This window comes from Quercus robur, chromosome 5 (genome assembly GCF_932294415.1).
Source record: "Quercus robur chromosome 5, dhQueRobu3.1, whole genome shotgun sequence".
Classification (NCBI taxonomy): Eukaryota; Viridiplantae; Streptophyta; class Magnoliopsida; order Fagales; family Fagaceae; genus Quercus; species Quercus robur.
Genome location: NC_065538.1, coordinates 19,214,045 through 19,228,596, shown reverse-complemented (window position 1 = coordinate 19,228,596; position 14,552 = coordinate 19,214,045). Strand labels below are relative to the sequence as shown.

Sequence of the window (14,552 nt, the reverse complement as noted above, 5' to 3'; positions counted from 1 at the left end):
GTGGACAATTTTATTTATTTAATTTAGGCAAAATATTATATTTTAAATTTTTTTTAAATGAAAAAGGAGTGGAAATATAAATAATTTAATGATATATATAGGAGATGTGGCTGAATTTAAATGTTAAATAAAATGATATGAGAAAAAAAAAATAAAAAAAAAATATATAACAATAAACACTAACTTATCCAAATAATTCTATGTAATATAATAATAGTACATTCTTATATACTATTTTTAAGTATTTATAATGCAATATGATAATATTTAACAATCAAAGTCATAAAAAAAATTTAAAAAAAAACCTTAAAACACAAAACTAAGTCTCATCAAGCAAAATAGAGTTCTAAAGAATACAAAACTTTATCAAGCTAAAATAGAGATGCAAGAAAAATAAAAATAAAAATCCACCAAAAAATTGTGGGAGAAAGAGTGGGTAATAACCACTTTTTTGTGAGAGAAAATTATGTAAAGAATGGAAGAGTGAATGACAAATTTATACTAAGAGGATGATAATAAAAAGAAACAAAATAAAAGAAGATAAAAGGAAAGAGGAAGAGTGATATCAAGGTAGAATGTTTGGGGAGATGAAAAGGTAAAGAGAAGGAGAAAGTGTAAATGTTAAAAAAAAATTATTAGAATTTAATGAGCACAATTTTCTTTTATTTGAATTTAAGTAAAATATTACATTTTTTATTTTTTAAAACAAAAAAGAGGGAGAAAATATAAATAATTTAATGATAAGGAGGATGTGGTTGAATTTCAATATTGAGTAAAATAGAAGAGAATTAAAAAAAAAATAAGAAAAATTAAAAGATATAACAATAAACACTAAATTGTGCAAATTATGCTATGTAATGGAATACTATTTTATTTTTATCTACTATCTTTAATTTTTTATAATGTAATCGGATAAAATTTAACAATCAAAGAGCAAAATAATAATAATAATAATAATAATAATAATAATAATAATAATAATAACTTAAAACACAAAACTAAATCATATCAACCTAAATTAGAGTTCTTAAAAACACAAAAAATTTATCAACCTAAAGCGGAGATGCAATAAAAAATAAAAATCCACCAAACATTGAGAGAGAGAGAGGGAGAGAGAGAGAGAAACTTTTTGTGAGAAAAAACTATGCAAATAATGGAAAATAGTGACAAATTTATAGTAAAAGGAAAGGGATAAGAAGAGACAAATAAAAGAAGATGAAGGGAAAGATGAATAGTAATATTAAAGTAGAGGGTAGTGGGGAGATGAAAAGGTAAAGGAAGAAGAAAGGTTGAAGAAAATGTAAATATTTAAAAAATAAGTGAACGTAAAAAAATTATAGGAATATTTGAAATAAAAAAGAAATATACATAGATGTTAAAACCAACAAAAATAAATATGTAAAGTCAATAATCTATATATATATATATATATTGTAAAAAAAAATAGAAAAAAATAAAAAATAATAATTATGTGATGAATGACGTGGCGATGAGGTGGCGCAACAAGAGCTTAACAGTAATAAATGCCACGCTTCAGCTTTTAGTAATATATAAATGCGGGGCAAGGCATGGCTGGGCAAGTTAACATAGAATGGGGTCTTGTGAGGCTAGACGGGGCAAGGTAGGGCAACTGCCTTGTGGGGCAGGAGCTGAGCACCTATGATCCAATCTTACTCTACCCTGTTGCCCCATCTCTAATTATCAAAGGAGCTTTGGGACCGATGAGAAGAATTCTTATGGATGTGCTATTTATAAGCCTAACTAAAGAGGAGACCTAAAAGCCACAAATTAAATGAACTATAACAACTAAGGTTTTTTTTTTTTTTTTTTAATGAACTATAACAATTAAGTAATTAACTTCCTCAAAATAACAACATAAAATACTTAGTATAGTAAATAGGAGAAAATTATTACTCTGGTAGATGTTTATGGTATCACGTACAAAAGCAATTGTTTATTAAAATACTTTGACACTTTTGATTGGTTGTCGTTTTGGGGATGAAGTTATAATGGAGTTTCAAATACGGCATCACTTGGCCAATTAACAACAAGATAGAGACAAGTTCACTATCTATAATCTTTCTCTACCAAAAATTAAAAAAATTTTCTTTTCTTTTTCTCTTCACTTGTTTGTGCAAGTTGTGCACTCGTGTTAGGTGTACATATGTGAGTGAAATCCTACATTAAATAATAATGAGAATAAACTCAGCAAATAATAATAATAAGAATGAGTGGTTTATATAATATAGTTGAGCTCATAACCGACTTAAGCCTTTTGAGTTAAGTGTATCTTTATATGTTATATTAATACTCAAAGAGGTTCACTAAGTTGTTATCTCCCCAGCAAGTAGTATCAAAGCTCATGGTGGTATGCAGGCAAAGAGGTTAAGGTCTCGAGTTCCCTTTCTTCATTGGAACGGGGACAGGGTATGTGTACTTAGAGTCCTTTCACAAATGGAGCAAGGACAAGTCCCTTTCACAATCGGGGTGTGGACGGTATATCACTCAAGGCAAGCCCATAAAACCCACATAAATGATCTAGAAAAGACCCAACAAATGAGTGTTGATAATGGTGATAAATAATGGTGTGGCATGAGATTCCCATGGACGTGGACGTGCGGGGTTTCCATGGATATGTGTGCAAGGTTGACATGTGATTTTCATGGATGGCATATGAATGGCCCATGGATGACATGTTGATGAAGAAAAAGTCCATAAGATAAAGGGGAACGAGTAGGACTTGTTCATGACCCATAGAAAGGTAAAGACTCACACGTGAAGGTAAGATCGTTGGGTATACATGTGTGAGTAAATTCTCACATTAAATAATGATGAAAATAAGATCATTTGCAGTAGTGGAGCTAAAAAGCTATAATGTTGTTTTAGCTCCACCAATATAGCAAAAAGAGCTTGTAGCAGTGGAGCCATATCTATAAAATTTAGCTTATTTGCTACAGTGTACATCTATCTATAGATGTGCACTATAGCACTCATCTAAAAAATAATAATAATTTTTTAATCCCACTACCGATTAAAATAATAAAACTCAACTTATTTTTTTCATTCTTTTCTTCCATTTCTTCACCGCACATCAAAGCACTATTTCTTCCATCTCCCTCATCAAACACTCATCTCCCTCACTCATCTCTCTCACTCCGATCAAGCACTCATCACCGTCGCCGTCCCAACCCCAGCCCATGTCGTCCGTCGCCGTCCCAACCCAGCCCAGCCCAGCCCACGCCGTCGCAAGCTCTCATCTCCCTCACTCATCTCTCTCACTCCATCAAGCACTCATCACCGTTGCCGTCCCAGCCCCAGCCCACACCGTCTGTCGCCGTCCCAGCCCAGCCTAGCCCACGCCGTCGCAAGCTCTCATCTCTCTCACTCATCAAGCTGTCCACGCCGTCGTTGTCCCAGCGCAGCCCACGCCGTCCATCTCCGTCACAAGTTCTTATCTCTCTCACTCATCAAGCTCTCGTCTCCGATTTGTGCTGGGTTTGTCTCCGGTTGGTGATTTGGTTTGGTCTGGATTGAGGATTTGGGTTTTTTTTTTTTTTTTTTCCTTTGCTGTGGGCTGCTGCTAGTGGTGGTGGTGGTGTTGGTGGAGGATGTTTGTGCTGTGTGGAGGTGGTGGTGGTGGTGGTGATGGTGGTGATATATTATTTTATTGGAGGAGTAGAAATATTATTATTTTATTGTAGTAGAAATATTATTTTATTGTGATGAATATATTATTTTATTGTGTTGAAAGCTAAAATAGATCCACTCCTGCAGTATGTTTGTAGGTAAAATAGATAAAGTAACTTTTGGTGGAGCTAAATTGTTAAAAATTTAGCTCAACTGCTGTGGATGCTCTAATAGGTTATTAGTATAGTATAGGCCTTTTAGGTTAAGTGTATCTCTATATGTTATATTAACTATTTAAAGAGGTATCCTCCTCCAAAAAAAAAAAAAAAAAACACAAAATAACTCCCTTAATCAATGATTTAACACCCCTTCATGACACTCGAACAACAAAAAGGAACTCTATTTATTGACAATAAACGACTGTCATACTTTTATCTAGAAGCTTGAAAAGGATTGGAAAAGCCGTGGGGCTTACTCTTATGGATCATCAACTTAAACTATAAAATATCAAGACCGACAAAACAATGCCTTAAAAGTCTTAAAAGAAGTTTCCCAATGATTATGGATCACAACTAGTATTGGGGGCCCAACCTTGTTCCGAATCCTCATCTCCAACAGCTTCCTTTTTCTGTAACATTTTCCGGGCAAGAACAAAGTGCAAATCAAACAAAACGAAAAACTTTCTTAGCCAAAAATTCTTAGTTTCCCACACTAAAGTCTTGTAAACAAGGTTTCGGGGAAAGAATACAACGTGGAAAAATATTTTTTTACTTATATAAATAATATAATGTCAAAACCACAAAACATAAAGATTCTTATTGACTAAAAACATTTATTTGGAAGTCAATAGACACATTCCTAGAAGACACTAAGAAGTTGACATTCGACATTATAGATTAGATAAACCGTCCAGGAATTTAATAGACACATTCTTTCTTACTCAATTTCTCTATCATTTCCCATTGCAAGCAGATTTTCAAAGCATCTAAAAACGAAGTAGTTTACATCATTGCTAATTTCCTATATATAGGTGTCTAAAAAGACTGGAACATAACTTTTTAACTCATATTTTTCCTCTTTAGTATAAAGTTGAAGCCTCGTAGGAAAACATAATATAGCTTTGAAGCTTCAGGAGATGGATTCTAGGCTTCTAGAGGCAATTAGGATAAAAGACACACCCACTTTGATCAGTTTATTTCAAGCAAATGAAGGAATTCTTGAGCAAAGAACAACTGATTCCTTGGACACTGCATTACACCTTGCTTCGATGTTAGGACACGTTGACATGGTATCCGAAATTGTTAAGTTGTGTCCTGACTTGGTTGCAGCAGAAAACAAGAAGCTTGAGACTCCAATACATGAAGCTTGTCGCCTAGGGAAGGCAGAGGTCTTGAAGCTGCTATTAGAGGCCAATCCAATGGCAGCCTCTAAGGTCAACTCTGAAAACAAGAGTGCGTTTTTCATAGCTTGTAGTAATGGCCATTATGACGTGGTGAAACTCCTCTTAAATAATACCGGGATGAGAAGTTTAGAGGAAAATGTGTTTGATCAAATTTGTATCCATGTGGCTGCATATAAAGGACATACTGGTAAGTAGCAAGAGATTTTTCTTAGTTAAATTATACTCATTCATAAACTATTCACATGAAAGATTTACACATTTCCATTGATTTTTAAGTCCAACTTGTGATATTTTTTTACCAAGTCATTTATTCTATATGATTATTATTAAGTATTAAAATTAGACTACTCTTGGTGCAGATGTTGTTAGGGAGTTACTAGATGCGCGTCCCAACTTTGCTCTAATGATTGATGAGAATGGAAACTTGCCATTGCATTATGCTTGCATCCGTGGACACACGGATATAACCTGGATGCTCCTAAGCTGTGATGCAAATCTGGCTCTGCACTATAACAACAATGGTTTTACACCACTGCATATGGCATCAATGCATGGCAGAGTTTCAGTCCTTGAAGAATTTGTTAAGATGGCTTCGGTATCTTTTCATTATGCCACATATGAGGGAGAGTCAGTGTTTCATCTGGCTGTGAGATATGGTCAATATCATGCTCTAGTGTACTTAGTGCATGTCTCCAATGGTACAAATCTCATGCACTGTCAAGATCGAAATGGTAACACCATTTTACATGCCGCAGTTTCTGTTGGGCACCATCAGGTGAGAGAAATGGATGTTAATTTCAATTATGTTTTTTTTGTTTTTTTTTTTTTTGAAACCATAAGCATGAGACATAAAATGAGACTACAATCACAACATGAGGATGGCATAAGGCACAAGCATGAAATATAAAATGAACTTGGTGTAATTCTCATGGCTGACTTATATGGCTCATCATGTTGTGCATCTTGTAATCTAATTAGTTTTGACTAATTTTCTGAAATGTTTGGAAAATTTGGAAAATTGTAGGTATTAATAATTATGATGCCACAAGTTTGGCTAAATTAGTGTTTTTCATGAATAAACTTACTAGATCATTCATTTATATATATATATATAATATATATATATTAAAACAGAGAGAGTAAATAGTTCTATCTCCCACCTACATCATTTCATGTTGGTTTCCTGTGTCATTATCTGAATCCTTTCTTCACAAAAAAGATTAATTAAAGGTCATTTGTGTCCATAGTTGAATATCATCTAGGTATTATTACTTTGCTCCTGTGTTATGTTCTCGAATTGATTTATTCTTTCATACCAAGCTATTAAATCGATATGCAAAAAGCAAAATATATTCTCTAATCTACTTTACTTAAAAGTTAAAGGTACAAGCATTATCATTGTCAATCTACATGTGAACACGTCTATTAATTGTGCTCTTTATTGTACGTCTGTACCAGATAGTGGAGTACTTGATCAACGAAACAAAAGTGGAGATTAATTCTCTGAACTTTCAAGGACTCACAGCACTTGACATCCTCAACAAGGCTAAGAAAAATAAAGAAATTCGGCGACTTAAATCCAAGTTCATTAAAGCTGGTGGTAAAAGCAGTATCAAGTTGTTATCTTGTTCACCAGAAGTAGATAGAACCAATGATCAGCTGCCTATTATACGTAAGAATTCTTCATGGCAGGGTTGCATAGATGATGATTTGGATGTGTCTTATGAATGCAAGTGCTCACCTAGATTAAGCAAGGGAACCAACTCTAGAACATCATCACCATGCGACCGAGTTGGAGAGACATTTTGCAATGAAACATATAAACAAGAGTCCTTATCCCCAACCAATATGCGACAACACAAGCATCTTATCAGAAGGCACCGGGAAAATATAGGTGACGTTTACCGAAATAAGCAGCATGAAAAAATATATATGGAAGCCTTACAAAATGCTAGGAACACTGTAACACTTGTTGCCATTTTGATTGCTACAGTTACTTTTGCTGCTGGAATTAGCCCTCCCGGTGGATTTTATCAGGATGGAGAAATGAAAGGGAAGTCAATACTTGGTAGAACAACAGCTTTCAAGGTCTTTGCAATAAGCAACAACCTTGCATTGTTTAGCTCTCTATCCATAGTGGTTGTTCTTGTCAGCATCATCCCCTATCAGAGGAAGCCACAGATGAGACTCTTGGTGGTTGCTCACAAGGTCATGTGGGTAGCTGTGGCATTCATGACAACAGGTTTTGCTGCAGCCACATGGATGATCATTCCTCACAGTCAAGGGACAGAATGGGTGTTTGTCACACTAATAGCAATAAGCAGTGGCACCCTGGGAGCAAGTTTTATCGGCCTAGGTGTGATGCTGGTTAAGCACTGGCTGTGGAAACGGAAGTGGAGAAAACAAAGAAAGGATAGAGGGGAGGGTGTTGACATAGAAAGTCAAATTTCGGATGTTGAGAGCACATACCGTCAAGGATATCACTCATACTGAACGTTTAATGTAGTGGTAACAATGAAGGATTTTCTTACATATTGTTTTTGTTCAGTATGTTTTTTCTTCTTGTGCTTCTTTGGAAGTGTGAGGTTTCTCAGTATACACACACACACCACATTTTATATAATATCAACCAAATCAATAGTTAAAGCAATAAAATAGTAACAATGAGAATGATCACAAAGTGGACAACTAAAGGAGAAAACCTTTTGAAATGAAAAACCATTAGACAGAAATAATCCCATAAAAAATCCATTATGAATAATTACAATAGTCAGCGACTTATCAAACCTTTGTTGGCCTAAACTCTATACCACCTCTACAAGTACAAATGCCATCCCTGCCTTCCTACCATAGTAAGGTAGTAGTCCCAGAACCTCTAGAATCCTTCAATGGTGATTTCCTCTATGAACTCCTGGCTCACAGAAAGCCAGAACCTCTGAAACACCAAGGCAACTCCCTCAAGGTTTGATTGCAGTGAACCTCGCTGGAATGTTTATGTGGTCTCAACTCACAAAAACTCTCTTCTGGGATTAAAAGAAGAGTGGGACAATAAAATTATAAAAGGGGTATTTTATGGAGCACTTGGCGTGGATTCTTTTGTGATCTTGGCTATGACTATAGGATACAAAAATAAGAGCACAAGATCAAGAGCCAAATGGGAGAGAAAGGGAGGCAATTGCTTTCGGCTTGATAGTTTGAGAAGCAAAGCCAATCTCATTCTACTTCGCTGTTTTGCCCAGGAGCTCATATCCACAAACTCTCTCTACTCATATATATATATATATATATATATATTATATTTGGTTCAACAAATGAGCATCATAAAATGCTCCTACACAGTTTCCTTTTTGCTTGAGAGCTTAAGAAGCCAAAGAAAAAAAGTCTCAATCTGCGTGCCTCTCAAATAATGGCTAGAGAGCTTACCAGAAAAACCACAACTAGCTTCTCTAAAAAAACTTCAAGACCCAGAACCCTCATTATGTCTAAGAATCTGGATATTGTTGGCTAGCTTGAGTGGGCTTGTTAAGGCTTGAGCAAGAATTTTTAGCTTCCAAAGTCCTAGGTTTATTGTCTCACATAATGATCAAGGAATGCAGAACCACTCCAAATTACATTGTCATGGTATTTGTCAATTTAATTCCTAGCATAATGAAAATCATCTTAATTTTATAAATTGCATTCTCTAGTAGCTCAAATAAATTGAATGACATTGCTGTCATTAATTATATTGAACCACCAACTTCCCATGAACTTCAAATTGCAAGTTAATAATGATCTAGAGAATTAAAGGTGCCTCAAAATTCTTTATCTCACCTTTTGAAGATTCCCTCTACTTAGTCATCACATTTTTTGTGCTCACTATTTGAAGAGGAGTGATTAAAATGTAAAGGAACTACAAGTCAGTGACACAGGACATGCACTGCTAAGGGGGTAAAGCATGAATTATAACAAGTCATATTGCAAATCATCTGCAAATCCAGAAGGGTAAATCATTGTGTTGAAGGAATTATTGGATTGAAAAAACCTCTCCCGAAAGTACACAAACAGATAAATTCCAAAAATCTGCTAAGCAACCACCCTTCTGCAGACTTGCTCATCTGCAAAGCAAAGCATACTCCCAAAAAACTAACAGCACGTGCATAAATTACACATAGGAACAAACAAGTGTAGCATTATGTTCAAGTATATTATAAAAGCCCTGAAAACTATTATGACCAAACTTTTCAAGCAGTTTGCGAAAAAAGACACCAACTTAGTGGCCAGTCATTATTTTGCAGCTAATTGTATCAACATTTGAGGATAACTGACTATGTCAACATGGGATGAAGTTGTAGCCAGAGGAAAAGTGGCTATAGAACATTAAAGAAGACTAAAGAAGATGAAGAAGAAAAGTAGTGAGCATAAATACTCACCTTTCGTGACCAAATCACTAAGCAAAATTGATATCACGAAACATATTCTTCACTGTTTGGAAGCAAGAGAGGGAGATCACAAGGTTGATGGAGGTGGAAGCATAATTTTTAAGTATATCTGAAATGTGAAAGAGGAATTTAATTTGGAATTGGTAATAAATTGTACTCATACTGTGAAAAGAAACAAGAATGCTAGAAAAGTTATGGCTAACCAAAAGTTTAAACTTGAGGTGGTTATCAAGAAGCATGTAAGAAGGTGAAGTTGCTAAAGCATATTGGTTCATATGTAGCATGTAAAAGGATGAGGTGGGGTCATTGATTAGATTGAAAGAATGCATTATCAGAAAACAATATCTCACTGGCTTCTTAGTTTTTTCTTCAAATTTTGTATTCTAGTCTTGACCCAATTGCATAAAAATTTGCTTCCAACCAAAATGGGCCTTACCATCTAAATTTATGCATTAGATGTGACCTCATGGCCTACGTGCTGTATCCATGTTACAAAAAGGAACAGGAATATCAATAATTCTTTCAACTAATTACAGCTGGATGAAAGGAGGAAGAAGCTTAATAAATAAATGCCTTGCAAATGCTAAGAAGTTAGTACATGTGTTCCTTGAAGAACCTTAAGAAGTTGCAAGGCCTGAGTAGACACCGCACAGACTAGTCAACAAAAGTATACGTGTCAAGAACACACACACAAAGCAGACAACTTCTCCATACTTCATATCGTTAGTATTTTCTATATATTTTCAGGTTGTACCATACTTTTGAAGGTTAGAATATGTTTATCTGAGTTTGTTCTTATCATGAAATGTCTGAGCAAAAGCTGTGAAACTCAACTTCTCCACGTGATTTGCTTCTATACTAGAATGCGGAGTTTCATAAAAATCTACTGAGGTTTTTATGAGGTATTTGACCAATAAGAAATCCACTTTTGTCAATTTATCTCGAGAGAAACAATATATTTCACACTAAGTGGTCTACGCAGGGATCATGCAGAATCATTTGCACCCCAAATTGATGTCTTGATATGCACAACTTTTGTACAATAGGGAATGTATAAGTAAAACTTACACATTAACCTCAATAGAAAATATTAACTAAATAAAATTAACATCTCATAATTGTGAAGACAATCATTAACGTATGTCCGTGGTTTCCTCATCCTGAAGGTAGACCCCCCTCCCCCAACTCAACATAAAGTGTACCTTTTGGGCCTGCCAAGGAAGAATTTTCTAGTCATTGCAAAATTTCCCAGAAAATGAGCTTCCCTGAAGTTGCTGAGAATTTAATCAATGCATTCCAAAGAGAAGCTAGGAAGCTAGTGCTCAACAATTTCTAACCATTTTCCACACTGCAAAGATTAGTTATTTGCTACTATAAGTAAAAATATAAATATGTAGAATTAAAACCATCTTAAAAGTATATCCTAATTCCATGTTACAAAGTCTCAATTTCTCTTGCCAGTTTTGAGGCAACATAAAGTGGAAAAGTTATTTCATCCACTGGATTTCTTGTAAACACTAGTTGTGAAACACTTTCTCCACTGATTATTTCCCACTTGGTGGCATCTTCTAACTTATAGAAATGGATCCAAGGCTTTTAGAGGTGATTGCAAGAAATGACAAAAACACCTTCATCAACTTAGTTCGAGAGAATGAAAACTTTCTTGAACAAAGAACAGATAGTTCCAGGAGCACAGTGTTACACTTGGCATCAAGATTTGGACATGTTAAATTGGTGATGGAAATTTTGAAGTTGCGCCCCATGGTTGCTGCAGAGAATAATAAGCTGGAGACTCCATTGCATGAAGCCTGTAGTCGAGGGCATACTGAGGTTCTCAAGCTGCTATTAGAGCACAACCCTTGGGCGGCTTGTAAGCTTAATGCTGATAACCAGAGTGCATTCTTTATGGCTTGCAGTCATGGGCATGTCGACCTGGTGAAGCTCCTGTTGAATCAGTCTTGGTTGGTGGGATTAGAAGATGAGGGATTTGATCCAACTTGTCTTCATGTGGCTGCATCAAGAGGGCACACAGGTAGGCAGCAAACTCATCTTAACTATTCTTTGCAAATCCACTCTTAACATACTTAAAACTAATCACAGACCTGCTCTATGTGTCGGAAAATGTCAATTAATTATTTTATTCTGTATGTGTAATAAAGGAGTAGACTAAGGGAAAAAACAGATAATTGAATTCAATTATCCACAACCCTTCAAATCTGACAGGCAACACAAGACAAATCTCAAAAAAAGTCCAATGCCTCCACTATTTACAGTACACTATAGATGAGAATTTACAATTCCATTCTTCTGATTGAAAGGAGTTGGTCCTAAATCTTTGGAGATGGGGGGACTCCTATCATCACTTATTTCCATTTATAATAGAAATCCATACTTGGTTGTGCAGGTGTTGTTAGAGAGTTATTAAATGTGTTCCCAGACCTTGCTTGGAAGGTTGACAAGAATGGATATTCTCCATTGCACCATGCTTGTAACAGTGGGAACCTGGAAATAGCAAGAATGCTCCTAAAGCTTAGCACAGACCTCACTCTGCAGTTGAGTAGCACAGGTCACATGCCACTGCACTTGGCAGCAATGAATGCAAAAACAGAAATTTTTGAAGAATTTGAGCAGATAGCTCCCATATCCTTTCATCATCTCACAAGACAGGGAGAAACAGTTTTTCATTTAACTGTGAAGTACAAGCACTACGAGGCTTTCATATGGTTGGTGAGTGCCTTCCACAATACTGATCTCTTCCACCATCCAGATCAATGTGGTAACACTCTCTTGCATCTTGCAGTCTCTAGAGGATGCTCTCAGGTAAGGAATGGTCTATACTCATATTTGATATGGTTATGATTATGAAACTTAGATGAGCATGCAATATTCCAATATGGATGGTCCAAGACACATCTATATTCTGGCATTTATTAACCTGATTCAATAGGAAAAGACATTCACTGTCCCCAGGAAATTACCCCATGTGATACACCGCCAATAATAGAAGTTAGCTTACTCCCTTATAATTGAGAAACTGTTGCTTCCTCTTTGTGGGTGACTCATCAAGACCACTATTGTTTATGGCCAAATGTCATCCAAATATGATCACTTTAATTTTCAAAAATCATGGAATAAACAAGAAGCAATTCCAATGGCCAAAAGCCAAAAACATAAAACAAGAAAGTATATTATTGTGTCCATTATTTGTGTGTTGTTCTAATTGGGCCCCTTTTTTTTTTTTTTTTTTTTTTTTTTTGAGTTTGTTCCAGATTGTGGAGTTTTTGATTAACAAAAAAACAGTGGAGATCAACTCTCAGAATTATGAGGGACTCACAGCTCTTGGCATCCTAGACCAGGCAGGTAGTATTGATAAATTTCCACATATTAAAGCTATGTTGGAGGGAGCTGGTGGTATTAACAAGAAAATTTTACGTTCAAAAGAAGTTGAAGGAACTAATCCAGGCATATTTGAGGACACTTGGAGGCCAATTAAATTAGATAATGTGTCCAGGTTGCCCATAACAAAGGACTTTGGTGATCCACCCAACCAAGGAAATTATGAAGTAAATGCACTCCATCATCAAGCTGAGGAGGCAGACAAAATTCAAGAGGACAACTCAACTATGCCAGATCATTCACCAAAGAAGACAACTAGCTCCTTGGCCAATTTGCAGCGACATAAGCTCCTGAGCAGAAGACGAAAGGTAGAACTAACTAAACTTTATAATGACCGTCGAAGTAGGCAACATGATATATACAGGGAGGCGCTGCAAAATGCCAGGAACACAATTACACTTGTTGCCATTCTGATTGCCACAGTTACTTTTACTGCTGGATTAAACCCTCCTGGTGGTGTTTACCAGCAACAATCATCGAGTGGAAATTCAACAGTGGCTGGAACAACAGCTTTCAAGGTCTTTACAATAAGCAACAACTTTGCATTGTTCACATCTTTGAGCATTGTTATAATTCTAGTCAGTATCATTCCTTTTCAAAGAAAACTACTAATGAGGCTACTGGTTGTTACTCACAAAGTCATGTGGTTGGCTGTCTCATTCATGGCTACATCTTATGTTGCAGCCACATGGATAATTTTACCACATGGTCATGGAAAAGAATGGATACTTGCTATCAGTGCCGCAACCATGGGAACTCTATTCTTCTATCTAGGAGTTGTTTTGGCTAGACACTGGTTGAGGAAGTTGAAGTGGAGGAAAGACAAAGGTAAAAAACAAGGGACTGTTACGCTCACTGATAGCAAAACCCAGTCACAATCTGCTAAGCCTGACATCAAACTCGACATCAAGTGTCACTCCACAAACTCTAACACTAGAGATGAAACTCGATCAGAATCCAAATCCAATTTCTCCACCAACTCTGACCTTAGTAGTTCCAGATGCCTAGGATATCATGCATACTGAACAGTCAAAATTGAGGAAAGGGTAACTGATTTGATCTTGAAGAAGCAACAAGCTGGTTAGAGTGAAATCTACTTGGCTGCCTAATTTTGCAAAAATAGTTGGGAACTTAAGTATTTACTTTGAAAATCATTTTCTAGTTTGTACGTTTTATTCTCATTCATTGAAAATGTTTTATTTCTTGTTTTCCAAGGATTTCATTGGTTTACAAAGGAAGGAAAATCATTGCATGTAATTGGAAAAAATGAAAAGGCATATGGTAATTGTATTTTTATTATGATAGAAAATTTTGAAAAGTGTGACCCTAATTCCTAAATATGTTGATCCAAGAATTTCCCAACAATTGGTGCTTTCAACTCTACAAAGGCTCTAAACAGTATAAGTTGTTTCCTTCCAGTTCAATAATCACTTTACTTGTTCTTATGACCATTAAATCCAGATCGACTATACCAGTTCCCTTACTGCCTAATCAAGCATCCTAACTAAATCAAATTACAATGCAATCAAGAATCCATTTTAGTACATCTATCCAACCATCAACTGTTCAGAAAATTGTAACAGTCAAAAGTGCTATGGAAACAACAAGGTGCCTTTCGAAATGTTATATAAAAAATAATTTTACAGTTGTGCATATTGGTGGGAAATCCAAGATATTCAACACAAGCAAATTTCATAGCAAGCTTA

The 14,552-nt window shown here is 35.6% G+C and overlaps 2 protein-coding genes across 3 annotated transcripts; both read left to right on the top strand.

The window, feature by feature from the left end:
• The first annotated feature begins 4,699 nt into the window (after nucleotides 1–4,699).
• On the top strand, nucleotides 4,700–7,561 carry LOC126725394 (ankyrin repeat-containing protein ITN1-like). Of its 2 annotated transcripts, XM_050430103.1 has the most exons (4): nucleotides 4,700–5,216; nucleotides 5,389–5,804; nucleotides 6,488–6,923; nucleotides 7,023–7,561. In XM_050430103.1, the coding sequence occupies exons 1-4, from the start codon at nucleotides 4,763–4,765 to the stop codon at nucleotides 7,520–7,522; spliced, it is 1,806 nt and encodes a 601-aa protein (XP_050286060.1). In that variant the 5' UTR covers nucleotides 4,700–4,762; the 3' UTR covers nucleotides 7,523–7,561. The 2 variants fall into 2 exon arrangements, with proteins under 2 accessions (XP_050286060.1, XP_050286057.1); XM_050430100.1 differs by having other exon boundaries at nucleotides 6,488–7,561.
• Nucleotides 7,562–10,878: 3,317 nt separating this feature from the next.
• On the top strand, nucleotides 10,879–14,211 carry LOC126725392 (ankyrin repeat-containing protein At5g02620-like). Its single transcript, XM_050430098.1, has 3 exons — nucleotides 10,879–11,482; nucleotides 11,855–12,270; nucleotides 12,720–14,211. The coding sequence occupies exons 1-3, from the start codon at nucleotides 11,032–11,034 to the stop codon at nucleotides 13,869–13,871; spliced, it is 2,019 nt and encodes a 672-aa protein (XP_050286055.1). The 5' UTR covers nucleotides 10,879–11,031; the 3' UTR covers nucleotides 13,872–14,211.
• Nucleotides 14,212–14,552: the final 341 nt, after the last annotated feature.

Bases quoted from the DNA above. Each gene is read 5' to 3' on its own strand.
- LOC126725394 (XM_050430100.1), top strand. From the start codon at position 4,763: ATGGATTCTAGGCTTCTAGAGGCAATTAGGATAAAAGACACACCCACT. The intron at 5,217-5,388 runs GTAAGTAGCAAG...CTCTTGGTGCAG, and splicing joins TGCATATAAAGGACATACTG to ATGTTGTTAGGGAGTTACTA. The intron at 5,805-6,487 runs GTGAGAGAAATG...CGTCTGTACCAG, and splicing joins TTTCTGTTGGGCACCATCAG to ATAGTGGAGTACTTGATCAA.
- LOC126725392 (XM_050430098.1), top strand. From the start codon at position 11,032: ATGGATCCAAGGCTTTTAGAGGTGATTGCAAGAAATGACAAAAACACC. The intron at 11,483-11,854 runs GTAGGCAGCAAA...TTGGTTGTGCAG, and splicing joins TGCATCAAGAGGGCACACAG to GTGTTGTTAGAGAGTTATTA. The intron at 12,271-12,719 runs GTAAGGAATGGT...AGTTTGTTCCAG, and splicing joins TCTCTAGAGGATGCTCTCAG to ATTGTGGAGTTTTTGATTAA.